This window comes from Sphaeramia orbicularis, chromosome 4 (assembly GCF_902148855.1).
Source record: "Sphaeramia orbicularis chromosome 4, fSphaOr1.1, whole genome shotgun sequence".
Taxonomy (NCBI): Eukaryota; Metazoa; Chordata; class Actinopteri; order Kurtiformes; family Apogonidae; genus Sphaeramia; species Sphaeramia orbicularis.
In genome coordinates this window covers 12,674,880-12,693,299 of record NC_043960.1, presented here as the reverse complement: position 1 = coordinate 12,693,299, position 18,420 = coordinate 12,674,880, and the positions used below count along the sequence as shown (strand labels likewise).

The 18,420-nt window shown below is 35.9% G+C and overlaps 1 protein-coding gene across 8 annotated transcripts in view; it reads right to left on the bottom strand.

Moving 5' to 3' along the window:
- Nucleotides 1-18,420, bottom strand: part of LOC115417494 (discs large homolog 1-like protein) — a 135,994-nt gene that overhangs the window by 38,205 nt on the left and 79,369 nt on the right. For all 8 annotated transcript variants that reach the window (XM_030131444.1, XM_030131445.1, XM_030131449.1 and 5 more), the window contains 8 exons: nucleotides 16,779-16,829; nucleotides 14,099-14,223; nucleotides 13,666-13,835; nucleotides 13,167-13,303; nucleotides 12,853-12,997; nucleotides 11,627-11,759; nucleotides 9,530-9,686; nucleotides 8,086-8,188 (listed from right to left, as the gene is read on the bottom strand). In XM_030131444.1, the coding sequence (XP_029987304.1) occupies nucleotides 8,086-8,188; nucleotides 9,530-9,686; nucleotides 11,627-11,759; nucleotides 12,853-12,997; nucleotides 13,167-13,303; nucleotides 13,666-13,835; nucleotides 14,099-14,223; nucleotides 16,779-16,829 (1,021 nt within the window). The remainder of the gene's footprint in view (nucleotides 1-8,085; nucleotides 8,189-9,529; nucleotides 9,687-11,626; nucleotides 11,760-12,852; nucleotides 12,998-13,166; nucleotides 13,304-13,665; nucleotides 13,836-14,098; nucleotides 14,224-16,778; nucleotides 16,830-18,420) is intronic.

The window sequence follows — 18,420 nt, the reverse complement described above, 5'->3', positions numbered from 1 at the left end:
TACACACAAACTTACAAGCTTTAATTACTGGCTTCAAATAAAAAAAAAAAAAAAATCTAGTGTGCACAAAAACATACCCGACTTTAGTAAAATATTCTGCTGCTGGCTCACATCCTGATTATGTCTCAAACAAACACATTTTGCTAATGAACCAGCAAAGTATGATGATGTTGATCCAAATTTATACCTAAAACTGATCATGGAAAGCACATGAGTACAATCAATTCCCTGGTGTTTGTGGTTACATTTCCAGCAGCCTAGTCAACATAAAACAGCAACCTCATTCTGTTTCTCAGCATGTGCCCTACTCTCTGCTGCTGCCATTAATTCAAATTCTGTGTCATTTCTTGGTAATCTGGCCACTACCTAAAAGGCTGAAACAGTATCACAGCTTTAAACAGACATCCTGCATACTTCACACCTGTCAGGCCGATTATGACTGTAATTTGGACATGATGAGTGATGAGACCCAGGCAGTCGAGTACAGTCTGTATTTACAGTCGGTACATAGAGTCATTTAGGATGAGCTGTGTACAGATTCTAGTGATCATAACCAGTCCATCTAATAAAAATGTTTCTAAACATATTTAATATTTGCAATACTGACACCAGAGACTGAAGATGTCAGGGCTTTACAGGAGAACGTAAACGTGAAAAGAAATGCAGAACAACTACACATTGTGTACAAGAATGCTGGGCAAATATTTTCTAGATATAGATAAGATGGAGAGGTCAGTGCAGCCAGTTGAAAACCCTTAGAATGTGGGATGCTGTTTACATTATGGTTAAAGAAAGAGTGCAACATAATTGTCTATGACTATCCTGATCACTTATCTGTTTATATCTGTAAATTATATTCTCTTTCATCTAAATATGTGTATTTGTTTTTATTAGTGGTTTTTGTATGTGTGTCACAAAATCTTGCATCATAAAATGTGCATTTCTTTATTTTTGTATTGTACTTTTGGAGATGCACAATGAAAATAAATAAAAAATTGATCAGAAAAAAAAAAAAAAGAATGCTGGGCAAATGAAAAAGTGTGACTGAACTTGTATGAATGAATGCCTGTACAGATTAACGTAACAGATAAAGACACAAGCCAGGCTACCATTACAAACCCTTCATAAGTATGAGGTAAGCAATGATGCTAGTTTTGTTTTGATATAACATTCATTGTAAAAACTACCATAACAAAACATGGCCTTTATATACATATATGGTACTAAGATCTTTTATTGTTTAAACACATTATTTATATTTCCCTGTTGATGTACTTTTTTTTTTTTCCTCTTCTGTTTTTATCAAATTTTCACAAAAATTCTTCAACAGGACAAATACAAAAACAAAACAAACACTATAATCAGTTGTCTGGAATTCATGCAGTACATTATGGTGTACTACATAGTTCCAATTAAGTATTCTCAGTGTCACTTGTCATATAAATATTACATTTTCTCTTTGTGTCCTCTTTTGTTGTCAACATGTAAGTAAACTTCACCACGACAAGAATATCTAGAACAATTTCCGGCCACTGATCTACCTTTGGGGTATTCTCAACAGGTCTTTAATAATAGCTGGTGTTTTATTTTATTTATTTATTTTTTTTGGCCAGCCATGACCCCCCTCATCGGAGGACAGCTTTATTTCAAATTTAAATTATTAACAGACAGTGATAACTCCCGACTGAACCACATCCCTTATAGTGTGATATCCCTAATACTGTGAAGTAAGTAGTGAAAAGATGTGCATTTAATTCATGTAAAGTAATATGAATTGCCTTGGAATGCACTATAGAAATAACCTCGTCTCACCTTGCCTGTCAACTTAATGATCATGCAAAGTAAAGTATAGTCTCACTAAAGAGTAGCTACTGTCTTTGACATTTGGATAAAAGAACAGATCATGAACAGTTTGTGAATCAAAACAAACACAGATGGCCAAGTTCTGTCTGTTTGGATACAGAATGTGCAGTTGATGTGACCAGTCGTTAAGTGCTTTTTGTATAGGGCTGGCTCAGTCTTTAAGTTTATGCCCCACTCTGACTGTCAAAGACTAAAATCTGCTTTAAGAAACACTTTAGAAATGCGTTGTGTCCAATCTATGTATGCTTCAGCTAGTTGGTGTGTGTCCAGTTTACAACTTAAAAACAGTATATTGATGTACACAGAATCCAGTCAAACTTTAAAGGAGTGATATTTAGCTTTTTTAAATGGAATTCTGCATTTTAAAACATTTCCCTGTGGTCTACATATACTGTAAATGCTATGCTTGGGTCTGAATTTTTCATTAATTCAACTCCACAGGTCCATCTTCAACCCTATTTCTGACTAATGACACCAGAAAGGTTGTTTTGAGCGCTGGCCCTTTAAATGCAAATGAGCCACTTCACACCCCACCTCGTTCAGGTTGTTGACTGTGCTTTCTGTCCCGTTCAGCTACTTGTGTTCGTCAATACAACCAACAACTGAACATTTTAGGTAATCGTCTCGAAGTTTGGACATATTTTCAGTTTTTACTACAACCGCTGCTGCTGACAAACAACTATGTCGTACTTGGAGAAATATTCGTCGGAAGTCTTGACCTTATATGTGCAAATGTCATGATGTAACTAGTTATAAAATGCAACAAATTAAGCAGGAATTGAAATGGGTTGTAGAAATCCGCTCAATATTTGCCGGAATGAATATAAAGATAGCTTTGCAGCACCTGGAGCTTTCACATTCAAACTTTTTAAACTGCTAGGGTCCAAATACACAAATAAATGTACCAAAGACTAAAAAAGTGGGTTTAGCTTTAATGTTCACCATGTTAAGCATTAGCAGGTCTATTTAATTTCATGCATCTGATGTTTATAACAACCTTTTTATGCTGGTTGTGCTTCAAATACTTTTGACAGGACAAAAATGTGTCTTACTTTAACAAAGTGTTTTTGATTCAGCTTTTATACCCCCTGTATTTCCCTTTGTCTTTATTAATCTGTGTACTGTAGCCTCCACACTATTACACACATAAGAACTTTGTTTTACTTGGCATGGTTTCTCCTCAAATTAGAATTCATTATCCATAAATCATGCTTCTTAGACCTTCTGGAATTCACAATCCATAAATCAGTTTGCAGTGTGGTGTATACATTAAATCCTTGTGCTACTTTCATGAGCTTCCAAGACATTTGCATAGCTGCTGGGGAACTCCATTATAGTCTGACACAGCTGTCTACTTCTTTCTTAATATATTTTGCCCCCTCCTTTATATGAGTTGCTCCACATTCCCCCTGCTTGCCTTTATGAGATCTAAACTAAAAGGACTTTATATATGCATTTCCCTTAAGCCTAATTACTGAGCGTCACCTCTGGTGGATATTATAGCTCAGATGTTCCTTACTATTTCCCCCAGCCCTTTTTCAAGACTAAAATATTTATCAGGGGCACATTTTATTTATTCATATATTTTTAGCTCTTATTTAGGTCCTACTGAGTTTGAAGATCTTTTCTTCAAGGGAAGTCCTGGTCAAATTGGCAGCAATAAAAACTACATACACAAAACACCATAATGAAGATAGTAAAAGAAGACTAAAAGAAAAGTAAAAGTGAGAAAGAGGCATATAGACTATAGACCATACCGGTGATATTCATAAAACATACGCCTCAGGTATGTAAAGCTGCGACATGTTTCTTTCATAACTGTGCATAAAATACATTGAAATGTATTTAAAGAAGATATTGTTTCAAGTGAAGTGCTGGTTTGCAATTCTCCTTATAGGAACATTTACATGAATTCAAGCGGTTGGTTTAATGCTGTAGTTACTAGCGCAACAGGATAAGGGGCTGGACATATAAGTTGATGGTTTGCCTAACAATAACTTGGCATTAAAAAGCAACATATACATTTTCTCCTCTGCTTTAGAGAGGACCATCCCACAGATACATATAAAAATACAATGCTGAGTACGTACCAGTGTTAGTTTTAAAGCATACAGTCGCGGAAAAAATTATTAAACCATCAAAAACAATAGTTATGCAATCAAGTACTAACTCCTGCGTGTATCATGTGAATAAAACAGACAGAAAAGAAGACATGGAATCCCTAAAAGCACTGTTTTTGGCAGTACAATGCCATAGCTATTGATGTAAGAACTGAAGTGATTTTGGTTATTATCAAGAAAACATGGAAAATGGATAGATATCAGCTCTGAAATTAAACTCTTATGAGCTATTTTTGTTGTTATCATTATATTTGTCCAAAAAAATGTACCTCCAGTTGTACCAGGCATTAAAATGAACAAGAAATTGAAAAAAACACAAGGGTGGTCTAATAATTTTTTCCGCAACTGTATCCTGTATTTTCACTGGTTCTACTACGATCTACTTAGAAACCATCATGAATATTACCAAAATGAATGTAACTAATTTTATTTTCAATGGACCATACAGGGTGGGGAAGCAAAATTTACAATGAACATTTAGTTGTTTTTTCTCAGCAGGCACTATGTCAATTGTTTTGAAACCAAACATATATTGATGTCATAATCATACCTAACACTATTATCCATACCTTTTCAGAAACTTTTGCCCATATGAGTAATCAGGAAAGCAAACGCCAAAGAGTGTGTGATTTGCTGAATGCACTCGTCACATCAAAGGAGATTTCAAAAATAGTTGGAGTGTCCATAAAGACTGTTTATAATGTAAAGAAGAGAATGACTATGAGCAAAACTATTACGTGAAAGTCTGGAAGATGCTATTAAAGAAGAATGGGAGAAGTTGTCACCCGAATATTTGAGGAACACTTGCGCAAGTTTCAGGAAGCGTGTGAAGGCAGTTATTGAGAAAGAAGGAGGATACATAGAATAAAAACATTTTCTATTATGTCAATTTTCTTGTGGCAAATAAATTCTCATGACTTTCAATAAACTAATTGGTCATACACTGTCTTTCAATCCCTGCCTCAAAATATTATAAATTTTGCTTCCCCACCCTGTATTTATTTCGTGATGAAACTACATGTAATGCAGTATCTCAATTAACGTATATTATTACATGGTTTTGTTTAAAAGTCAATTGTGATTGGTCAGGCAGACTGTTGCTGTGGTTAATGTGGGGCAGAAGCAATACAATGAGCACTAAACCAATATAATCATTCTTAAATCAGTACTTTTAATTAACGTCTTATGAGCTATTTTTGTTGTTAGCATTATATTGGTCCAAACAAATGTACCTTTAGTTGTACCAGGCATTCAAATGAGCAAGAAACTGGAGAGAACAAGGGGTGGTTTAATAATTTTTTCTGCAACTGTGGCATAGCATGAGATGCAGCGTCCAGCCTCTTAAGTAGGGAGGAGGCTGCATGCATATAACTGACATCATAATAATCTAATACACACAAAACTAACTGGCATGTCTTCTTTTTTCATTATTCGTTTATCCTGGCAATGCAACTGGCTTCACATAGTGTCTGATTTTCTACTCTTGGATCCATATCTTATCTTTCTATCTTAGTTTAGTACAACACAGTACAATATAATGAAAGTCCTCGTCTAGGACTAGCAAACCCTTTCATACATCATACATGGATAAGTGCCTCAGGCAGACACACTTACTACTGATCTTTGCTTTGCTTTAAGTCTGATGTACCTCAAATCATCTCTGTTTTTATTAAAAAGGCCTTATCCTAGCCTGACTACTCATTTTCTAGATACTCATGGGTTTACTGGTATATTTTTGTATACTTCCAGTTCTCAACCGACCCTAAGACTAAGGTCAGAGGGTTGCATGTGAAATGTAGTTACAACCAAGTTAGATTCTAGCATTTACTCATGGTGGTATTCTACAGTTTGTAGTTTCTGTATAGCAGATGTTGCTATAAATAAACTGCTGCCATGCTGCTCACAGTTAATACCATAGAATCTAATGGCCCATTTTCTTAAAACCACTTTTAATCCAAATCTTTATCTTTTAACACCGACAAGGGCACTGCAACTCATTCAATGGTTAGGTTTACATTTGAGCCATGTATGAACTGATGCAGTTACAGGGTTCCTACAGGTTTCTACAAGTTAAATTTAAGACTTTTTAAGACTATTTTGGACAGAATTTAATGCCCATTTTACAGCTAAATTGCCAAAGATTTGTGAGTCCTAGAATTTAGGAAAATGTATTGATATAGTCCAACGCCTTGATTCTGGCCATTCTGAGTCATTTCTCACTGGGGGCTGTAAAATTGGTGATAACTGATTCCTAATTTCAATATAAATTTTTGGGTTAGAACAGGTGGACCTGAGTAGACTGACATTCCTTTGTTTGGAAGCTTGGACATTTCTCAGACACATTTAAACACAATACAGTGAACAAGTTTATGGCAACACAACTTAAGACCTACCATATCAAATTTAATACCTTTTAAAGACTTTTTTAAGGTATTAAATGCAGATTTGTAAATTCAAGACTTTTAAGACTTTTTAAGACCCCGCAGGAACAGTGAGTTTAGTTTGTTTTAGCCACATCCTAAACACTAGCTTTGAAATGAAGTCTAATAAATGTACTTTGACCTTACACTTACAGTGACCTTACACTAACAGTAACCTTAAGCACCAGTTCCATTAAAATGTTGAACCAAAAACTTCATTTTTAATCAATATTTGTCAGTGATTTATTTCTTTAGTCTAAGAGGCAGTTGCAGTTAGTTTTACTTTTCTTTCAGAATCCATCTGTTTCCATATGGAGGATATATTCAGTGTCTTGTTACATGTTGTGAAAACTCCATTTAGTGGTGAAAATAAGTTTTACTGTATTCTATTTTACTAAAAACTACTTTAAAAGTCATGCTTTACATCCTTCATGTGAGATGCTAGAAGATTCCCCACTGATTCCACATTGTCTAATATACTGTACATATTACAATAGAAATCCTTATAACAGAAATCCTCACTGTAAATAATATATACATAAACATATTTTAACAGACCGGTACTCTGTACACATTTACCCAGGTATTCATAGTTATCTTAACTATTGTAAACCCATTGCTGTCCTTGTCTCTAGTTGAATGTTTGTTTATATTAGGACTATGTTTATGTGCGTTTGTGTTAATGTTGAAATTGTACGTTATGAGCTAAGAAAAACCAAAGCCAAATTCCTTGTATGTGTTCACATACTTGGCCAATCAAGCTGATTCTGATACTTATTTATCTATGACAAGCACTTATTTCATGTACTTTCTTATTTTAGGCAGTTTTCCACGACAGCTACCCAGAGGTAAATTATTAACATTAATTACGCATATTCCCCAATTTGAATACAAGTATGGCTGATAAATTATTCATCTTTTATTTCCTCTAAGAGTTTTGGTTTGTGGATCATATGCCGCTCTTGTAAATGCAACATGTCCTTAGACCACAGCTCTGCCTAAATAATAGATAACTGATACCAGAGAGACAAATACATGCACAAATCAAATCCTACACACACACACACACACACACACACACACACACACACACACACAATGAGTAACCCACTGTGACAGCATCACATTAGCTCAGCCAAGGTTTCCTAGGTTACAGCCTTCCCAGGCACTCCCAGAAGACAGACGTCCATGATGCTGTTTCTTGGGAGACCTTTCCCTGTCTGTATGTGTGGTGGTGTATGTTTATTCTTGTAAAACTAATATCAAAATGCATTTAAAAATTCAGTAATAGATGAGAAATATTTGAAAATCAGATGTTTTGGACAATATAGCCCTTATGTTGATTTTTTTTTTCAGTCCTACAAATAGTGCACTTTTGTCTTCTATTTCTATTTTTCTATTTTTTTTGGATTCCTGAGCCTTTTGGATGGTAGAAAGTGCTCCAGAGAGTAGGTATAGGGCAACAATACTTTTACTTTGATACTGTTAGCAATCTTACAAAAAGAAGAACTGAAGATGGGTTTGGAATATTTATATAATTAAAAATCAACTTTGCTGACCTTTATCATAATTGTCTTTCCAATACTTCTGATGCGTCTGATGCTCATGTCCTATGCATTATTTCATACACATTCTACATCAGATGGATGTAAAATCGTATAATGTTTATCTGCAGTACTCACCTTCTGGTCTATACTGTGCTACTATGGTAACGGTCTGTCCTGCGTTCTTCAAAGCTGCAGCTGCCTGCTCATGCGTCGCACTGGACAGATCCACCCCATTCACCTGCATACATACACAGAAAAAAAAAAATTAGAGGATATAGTATGTGCACTGGGGGAACAGCTTTGAATGTCCATTAAAATGGTCAAACCATTAAGAAAGCTGTACATCATGGTGGGTGGATAGGTGAACAGTCCTGTGTGGATGCACCGCACGGGTGCGTTTAATACGTAAAACTATAAATCCATGTTACTACTAGCATACATACACTATACTTCACTGCCTTAACCCATAAAGACCCAGTGCTACTTTTGTGGCAGTTCTCAAATTAATTTTTCTTTCTATTGAACCTTTTTTAAATGATTTATCACCATTTATTATATATCATCCTCTGTATTTTTGCACTTTTTTTTTTTTAGTGAAAATCAGGTATATTTTCATATTTAATTTACAGATCATGCATTTTAATCATCCTTCTGATATTACATTGGAGGGTTATTGTATCAAAAACAGAGAAAACTTAAGAAAAAGTGACTGTTCCAGTAAAATATATCATTAACTGAATGGAAAAACAGGCATCTCCGACCACTGTCATTTATTGAAGTACATGGGTCTTCCTGGTGAATCGATGTTGTAGAACATGATGGTGTTTCTGCATTCACTATGAAGCCTCTAAACGTCCAAATGAGTCATATCTGATGACCATGAAAAGATGATAAACTGTATTTTACACCAATTATTTACATGTATTGATAGGATTAGTGGATCACCAGGTATTAAATATTTATATTAGTAGATGGTTTGAGACGCCAGTGGCTGTTTGGGTCTTTATGGGTTAGCATAAGGAAACTAATCTTGTTCTTCTGTTGAGAAATTATGTGAACCTTTTTTTTAAGCTTGTTTCCGGTTAGCTCAGTATTTACTGGAATATCTCACTGAGACAAAGCTAGATGTATTTCTCTTAAAATGAGATTACTCTCTAATGGAAAATATGCATGACATGATTATTCCTTTCTTTAATTTCCCTGAAACTAGTCTTTTTGACTTCCTTGAAATTCCTTCATGGCTGTATAAATACATAATATGCTGTGAAACAGTCACAGCTTTTCTGCAGGGACCATCACAGTCTCTACAAGATGCAGATTAAATCCTCTTTAAACCCTGTGAGGAAAATCAAAGCCATATTTCACTTTGATGACGCATGAACCACAGCTCTGACACATACACACATCCCCTGTTAGCCATAAGTGGAATCTGACTAACTGTTAAAAACAAGGTAATGTTTAATCATTAGAGTAGTATTTGCTTAGACATCGAGGATAAATGTGAAGGTACATCTCATCCAAACACAAACTATTAACAAAAGCAGACACACACATAGTTGCAGGCTGTCTAACATCATACCGACAAGATGCGGTCTCCCTTTCGTAGTTCGCCACAGAGATCAGCTGGACCTCCAGCAAGAATAAAAGAGATGAAGATACCTTCTCCATCTTCACCTCCAACAATGTTAAAACCAAGACCTGTAGAGCCCCGCTGAAGCACCACACGCCTGGGTTCCCTGGAGAAAACACACACAAACAAAAAAGGTTAAAAATCATATATCATGTTAAACTGAAGGAGAAGATTTTGTTTTGCAGTGACTCTGAATGTCCACATGGGTTTTGTCTGACGTCAGTGAAAAGCCGAGAAAAACTGCACTTTACCTAAATTATTTAAATATATTTAAATATATTTATAGGACTAGTGATTAAAGGATATCAATCATTTTAGTTGATACTTTTGGTCACCAGCAGCTGTCTAGGCCTTTCAGGGTTAACACATAAAGATGCAGAGTCACAAATTTAACTTGCATTTTACTTTTTTATTTGCTAAACAATGGAATAAAAATCCCATAAAATCAGATAATTGACAGTGTTACACATTTTGGTACAATCAGAGAAAAATAACAATTGTAAAAAAACAAAACAAAAGCAACTTATTCTGAATTTGTAAAACACACTAAAATGACTCAACCTTAATGTCATTCTCAGTTCTGACCAGCAGATGTCAGTGCTGCACTGTCTCTACTCTGTTGTAATGCCAAGCACTTAAGACATTTGTGGATTCTCCAAAACCACATAGTTCTGACTCTGCATTTTCCAATCACAATCAACCACAATGACTTGTCTTTTCACAGTGGGAGGAAACAAAATACCACCAGAAGAAATTTAAGTCAACACTTTATTAAGGCAGAATTTGCCATTAATGCTGTGAATCAACCACTGCAGCATTACGTCACTGAAAGATTGAAATTTAATAATTGAAAATCAGAATAGCAATAAACCCTGTAAATGTATGTAATATACTGTAGTATTACTTTGTGTGTTATTGTTTTTAGTATAATAAACTCTGTAATAACTGATTCCAACAGAAGAGACATTAAGTTGTTCTATCGTTTACCTGAAATCACCTTCTCAGTCTGTTTAATGAAAAGAATTATGTTATTGTGCACACAAAAAGGATGGTAATTACAGCGTATCCAAAGCCAATCCTTTATATGCATAACAAACTAATCAGAAAGCAAACCCACAAGAGACAGTAAGACTGAGGTTTGACAGAAAGAAAGAGGAAAGAAGGGCAGACGTCAGAATAACCATCCTACAGTCCGTCTGAAGCTTATCAGATTTATTATAATCAAAGAGCACTGATTGGCCAAACGGCTTATGACGAAATGAGTCATATTCTGGTAACCACGGTGACGCCAGCTGAGCGACGAGGTTTGTGATAGGCTGTAATCCCTCCATTAAAATGGATTAAAGACAGTGGAGCAGCACACAGAGTGGATGTGGATGTGGATGTGTGTTTGTGCGTGCGAGTACATTTGTGACCCGAGTTTACATGCCAGACAAAACTGAAACTGCCATCTGCCTTTTACTGCCAAAAACACACACACTTAAACACGTGGACACACACACACACACTGCTGCACAGCGAGCTGGGGACACAGGTCAATGAGTGTGTGTTACTCTCTAGGACTTGGACCACTACGAGGACAACAACAGACCCTTCTATGGGACTGCACACATTTCTCTGTTTTCTGCTGGTGCTGGAATATTTCTGCATGTTGATTATTGTTTTGTTTTTTTTTTGCTTTTTTTGTATTTGCTAAAGTTACAATTCCTAGATTATTTAGTGTTTTACTGGCTAGAGAAATTGCTTTTTTTCAAAATCTATGCTAAATTCCGCAGTTATTAAAACCTGCCTTTTGCCAGACTCATTTACAACAATAAAGACAATGTTTCAGTTCTAAGTTGATGGGAATCACAAAATATAAATAATTGTCTCAACCTTTTTAAGTAACATTTCTAACTGTAAATGACCCTTATCAGAATCAGTTCCACTGTAAACATTAAATTTCAGTCACATTCAGAAACACTTTAGGTTATAGATCCATATACAGTATATACCATACATATAAGGTGTATTTACGTGTTCACATGCCAATATGTGAAGTCTTACCTGGAGACATCGTCGTCTGCCGTCATGGTCCTGGGCAGAGGTGAGTATCTGGGTGTGGTCAAAGGGGCGGGGCTTACAGATTGGCTGCCGCTCATGTAGGGGCTTATATGGTTGTCCTGATGTGGGGAGTAGGCTGGAAGAACAAACAAACATAATGTCATGCCTAAAACATCATTTCCCTGATGATTTTACGAAAAAAAAAAACAACAGTCTCTGGTTGTATAGTCAATTTGTATGCCTTCTGCTTTACTAATTGTCATACAATTAGAGTGTTCCCTCATCTTCTGCTATGCATAAATACTGAATTGCCTGGGATACTGTGTCATTTGATAATATGCTCACTGGGACAGGTGACAAGTGGCTGCAATCCAATGGACTAAATTCACCCAGTCGGACTACCAGACTGTTATGCAACACGTTTAAAACTGTCTTCATGATATGATCATGTAAATGTTCACTTTTGATATTTTAAGATGACTATAATATATAGTTTATTATATATAACATAATATGGAATCAGAATAATAGTATAATATAAAATCAGGTTTGTGATGGTGGTGTAAAATGTTGATCCGTTTACTGTTCTCTCTTTTAGCGGATTCTCATTAGTAATGCATTTTTCTCAGTGTAACATGAGCAATTTTGTACTTGATGAACACAGACACTTTAAATATTGACCACCATCTATTAACTTTTCTGGAATTCATTAAGATTAACTGTAAATCTATGTGTTAATCATCATCATCATCATCATCATCACACTTGATGCACACAAAAAGCCAAAGTCAGAGCATAATTACTACTGTCTGTCATTTAAATATTTTATGATCAACCAGTAACGCCTTGTTTCTGTGCTGTATTGTCTATTGATAAAATAAATAAAAATAAAGTATTTAAAAAAAAAAAAAAAAAGCCGAAAGTCAGGCAACACGGCCACAAAGCAGACAAGGAAGGAAGTCTGATCAATGAGAAAAAAGTAGTTTCATTCTCTCCCAAATTCTTTTTTTTCTTCTTAATTTTGTTTTATTATTGACATGAAATTAAAACTTCACTGATGGCTTATTACACTTTTCATATTAGATTTATTCCTACAATGTTGCAATAGTTTTTAAACTGCTACACGCTGTAGTTTTCTACTTTTATGGTGGTCTGCTTATTATATATTCACTATATATACTTCTTTAATCATGAAATTTATGCTGCACTATAAAGGTGTTTGAACTCACAATTAGTGACATCAGGGGGAGGGAAGTTGTCATTGATAAAAAGGGAAGTGTGTTTGGCCACACGGAGGTAAACAACGTCTGGAGTCGACTTCAGGGCAGCGACTGCTTCCTCATGAGTTACTTCTTCCAAACATGAGCCGTTCACCTGGACGCACAGGAAGACATTATGTTGATATATGACACAGCATGTGGGTACAGTTATCAAGAGCTTTTTTTTTTCTGCTGGGTGGGTCTGGATCTTCTAATACATCTGCACTGTAAATGTATTCAACAAAGACAGGTCGAATTGTGTTTCAATAAAAATAGTTGCTTACAGCTACAAGTTTGTCGCCTATCTGTAGCCGTCCATCTTTGTGTGCAGCGCCTCCCTCGATGACCTTAGTAACATAGATACTGTTGTCACCCGGGACATGTTGGTTTCCAACTCCGCCTGCTATACTGAATCCTAAACCTGAAACAAGACATCAACAAGTCATACTTTTAATGTAAAATCTAAAAAAAATCAAAGCGAAAAATTCATAATACATTGCACTTTGTTGCAGTGAAGTTTTTTGATTTACTTGTGATAGGTCAAAATTCTTTTAAAAAGGTTAAAACGGTTTTCCATAACTATTTTCAGGTATTATTTAATGTCTATTTTTCTTCTTTGTGGTGATGGCAGTAACTAGCGAACAGCAGAGTCATTCAAATGCCATCACACAGCCCTGAAACTCAGCACTGTTACAGTCATTGTTTCCTGGATTACAGCCAAAACCAATCATTTCACTGTGTCACCACATGGCTGTTATGTTTACATTTGTGCTATTTTCTCACCTTTTGGCCCTTTGACCAACTTGATATCCAAGATCCGCTCTGTGAGGCTCCTGCGGCGTCGTATGCACAGCCTGACCAGACCTCCTGCCTCCTTCAGCGCCTCCACAGCCCCACTGTGGGTCACCTCCCTGACGTCTGTCTCGTTCACTCGGACTATGCAGTCATTCACCCTGCACACAAACATTGTACATAAACAAGATGACGTTTATGGAGATAAATGATAAAGGCAAAAATAGAGTCAAACTGAGTCAAAGCAAAGTTACACTGAGCCTTATTATCCAACTCTTATTTTCTTATTAGGTGGTTTCTGCATGGTTAAGCATTTCATTTCTGAGAGGACAAGATTTGGGAAAGATTTCACTGTGAGTGCGCCTCCAGAAGTGTGTCACTATCCTCAGAATTTACAAAAATAAATGTGTGTGCGTGTGTTTACCGGAGTCGTCCATTCTGGGCTGCAGCCCCTCCAGGAATGATCTTAGTGATGAAGATGGAGGGGTCTTCTCCAATGTGGGGGTTATCAGTCCCTCCTGCGATACTGAACCCCAGGCCTGAGTTACCCTATAAATAAACATCAAAACAATGTGTTTTCAGAGCAGAAGGAAGCATCATCTGCATCTGAAAACTGCCACCTCGGGTCTCATCTGTGTTTCCATACACATTAATCTTAGTCATGACTTGATTTTGATTTAGATGTTATTTTTATTTTCTAGTGTTAGCTCTTTCAATTTCAGTTTGATGGCAATGCTATTAAACAGTTGTGGAAAAAATTATTCGACCATCAAAAGTCATCAAAAACAAAGGTTATGCAATCAAGTACTAACTCCTGTGTGTATCATGTGAATAAAACAGACAGAAAAGAAAACATGGAATGCCTAAAAGCACTGTTTTTGGCAGTACAATGCCATAGCTATTGTTTTAAGATCTGAAATGATTTTGGTTATTACCAAGAAAACCATGGAAAATGGCTAGATATCAGCTCTGAAATTAAACTATTATGAGCTATTTTTGTTATCATTATATTTGTCCAAACAAATGTACCTTTAGTTGTACCAGGCATTGAAATGAACAAGAAATTGAAAAAAAACAAGGGTGGTCTAATAATTTTTTCCCCCCGACTGTATCCTGTATTTTCACCAGTTCTACTACGATCTACTTCATGAATATTATCAGAATGAATTTAACTAATTTTCAATGGACCATACTTATTTCATGATGAAACTATATGTAACACAGTATCTCAAATAACATTATTACATGGTTTTGTTTAAAAGTCAGCTGTGATTGGTCAGGCAGACTGTTGCTGTGGTTAATGTGGGGCAGAAGCATTAAACCAATAAAATCCTTTTTAAATATATACTTTTTGGTAAAAATTATTGGTTGATCTAGTAATATTCATCTAATAAGTAGGATGTTATATGGTAAAGAGTGTGTTTTAAAAAATGATGATTGAGGTGATTCAGGGGTTTATTTTGCAATGATGAGTGGCTCGCTGGACATTATTCCTCACATAGATCTCATCTGTAAATTCAACTCATTACCTGATGACAGGCATTGGACTGTGTGTCTTCCTGTCACTCTCTCATGCTTTGTCAGTGGGTATAAAGACAGTGTCATGTTGGTGGCTGTGTTTGCGTGTATGTCCGTAGTGTCTTTAAAGCTGAGCCAGTCAAGCAGACAGAACCAGGTCACAGGAGAATAGAGTGGGAGAGAAGGAGAAAGAGCCTCGGGTGAGAAAAACGGGAATATAATAGGGAGGAGGGGTTCAGGGAGGGACAGTAGGGAAGGCTGGACGAGGAATGGAAAGGATGGAAAAATAAGGTCAGCTGAGTCGGACCCGCAGTGGGTCTGAAAGCAAAATGAAGACGACGATGGAACTGAGGTAGAAGAGACCGATAAATGGAGATGAGAAAAAAACAGAGAGCAGAGGGAGTTTTCTTTTCAGAATCTATTTCACGTTTTGTATTCTCAGGATTTTATTTCTTTAAAGTGATAGAACAATACATCACTCTTCACACCGAGTGAAACTGTGACTTTTTTCACGTTCAACGCAGGTTTATTCGAAAGTAACAACTTTTTTGAGTGTCCAAAAAAGCGCTATATAAGTGTGATGTATTATTATTTATTTATTATTTTTGAGAATATGCAAAATACTTGATAATGGGTGAGATGCAGGGGGAATAGAACGGTGTTTAAATAGTGAAGTGGCCTCCAGTCTGTCAGCTTAGTAGCACATTTTGTTTTTATTTCACAACTTCTTTTTATTTTTTCTGTGTTTTAGTGCTAACTGTTTTAGTTTAGGTTTTAACTACAGTAATTACAACCACATATTTAAACACACCGGAGCCAAACATTTTATTGCTATTTTTTAACATGTTATTTTCCACATATTTTCAATTTGGATTGGATTTCAATTTGGATTGAGGACAACAGAAAGTTGCCAGTTGCTACACTACTTCTGACTTAAATAGTATCTTAAATATATTGTTTTAATCTCTAAAGTTATTAAGCGGTATGTTAAGGTCTGATACCAACACCATCACATCTAAAATGATACAAGATAAATACCAAATTCAAGCAATCTTAAACTTTCACATCAAACAGGGAGTCAAACCGTTTCCTGCTCTTAACAGTGGTAATAATGTTTTTAGTTTACTTTAATGCAATAGTTCTGGATGCGAGACAGGTGAGAGTGACCAGATGGAAGCATTCGAGGGACTTGCAATGAATATGCAGTACTGTGCAAAAGTCTTAGGCAGCCTTTAGCTTTGTTGTTTTTGCAGGGTTATAATGGGGGTGAGTCTTTATTTTTTATGAGAAATATGCAGGAAATACGTGCACAGTATCAAACAACACTTGAAAAAATTACAGGTAAACAAGTAGAGTCAGTATTTAGTGTGAGCTTCAATTGGGTTCAGCTGTCTTGGGTTGACTGTTTGGACCCATCCATCCATTTTCTATACTTTCTGTAGTCTAATAAATATGTGTAGTGATAGTCTTGGTCAAACAACAAACCTGACGGTGCCCGAAGACCTTTGCACAGTCCTGTACATGTGCAGAATTTGCATTAATATGTAAAATGAACATGTATCTTTTCATTGTAGATGTGTTCTTACCCGCTCCAGTGTGATTTCCTCATACTCATAGTCTGCCTCTGTTCCATTGACCTGTTGAGAAAGAGAAAGATTTAAATTAAAGGTAGAATGTAACGTTCTTTTAATGTAAATTGTGCTTTCCAAATAAAAGGCTTTGCTAAAAATGCATGAATTGTACTGGAAGACTTGTCCAAATCCCTTTCTGTTTTCTTCTTTTGGCAGGTACAACATCCCATATTGCATTTTTATCACATCTTTATCACCTATGTCACAGTTTATGCGCCACATACAGAATGCTATGAACAATCTGTACAAAAAGAATATGCTCGAGCCTCAAGGCAGGATTTTTTCCACTGCAATTTCAAAATATACAACGCAGCATTGAAATAAATATAAGTATGCAATTAAATCTAGAACTAGCATCAGAAGCATAAAACAATGAAGAGACATTTTATTTATGAATGACGCACAAATCTCATAGATTAAGCTGCTAATGCTGTACTTAATGATGATGTATCTGTGATGTCACATTTAAGACCATCTCTGATGAATTGAAACCAGGCCAAACACACTGCTTAGCCTGTGTACAGTATTAACATTGAAATGCACATTTATCTACATTTTCTAACTACATTAATAGCACACTGAGTTCAATCTGATCTGAGTAGACTATTTTGTTTTGTTATTTTCCAATAGGTTTACACTCAGAGATGAGGGACGGCTCTTGTTTTAGCTGCTGAAGGCAGGCAAACACACGCACACACATACAATCACAGTGGTCGAGTGGCATCCCAATGGCCCATGTAATCCCCTTGGCTGTAATCTGTGTCTCTGTGCAGTCAGATTAGTTTAGATTTTGAATTTTTGTGGTTTCAAGCAAAGGGCACGATCTCCCATCAGACACAGCGTACAGTATGTCCGGTATTACCCACTATACAACCGGGCATATAGACCACATGTTTTTACTACAAACCAGATTATTCTAAAGAAAAACCAGACTGACTATTGTCATATATATAATATATTTGTTGTAATATTTTTTCGGTCGCTTTAAACATTGCATGAACGTATTTTCCATTTTAAAAAACACTCTATCTTTACCTATTTCTTTAAAAGGTTAGATAGGAAGATATCAGCTGACAGCCGAGAGTAACGTAATATAATAGCACTAATGCTGGTGGAATATGGAGTAATATGTGCGTGCGAGAACCCTTTCTCCTCCTGTGTTTTATTCCCAGCAGCTCAGCAGAGAGTAATTCCATAGTAATTACATAATAAACTTATCTAAGAACAGCAGACACTGATTCTATGTGGCAGCTGGCTTCCAGTGAAATGACATCTGGATCCATCTAATATTGGACTGAGCTTTCTGTCCCAAACCAGGATGCTGCTATCAATATAGAGCTTTTTTTTTTTTTTTTTTTTTTTTTACATATTCACACTCCTAGAGAAGTGCTAATATGGTAGAAACACCAAAAATAGGATTTGAAATGACTTGAAGAGGATATTGAACAAAACTGTAGTTGTTGCAAATAGTTTTATAGCTCCTTTTTAACTATATGAGAGCACTGTCCACACATCAAATACACATCAAAACTGGCAGCACTACCGGCTGATTTATGTTTCAGTACTGAGCAGTTGTCGAAACTTCATAACAGAAACC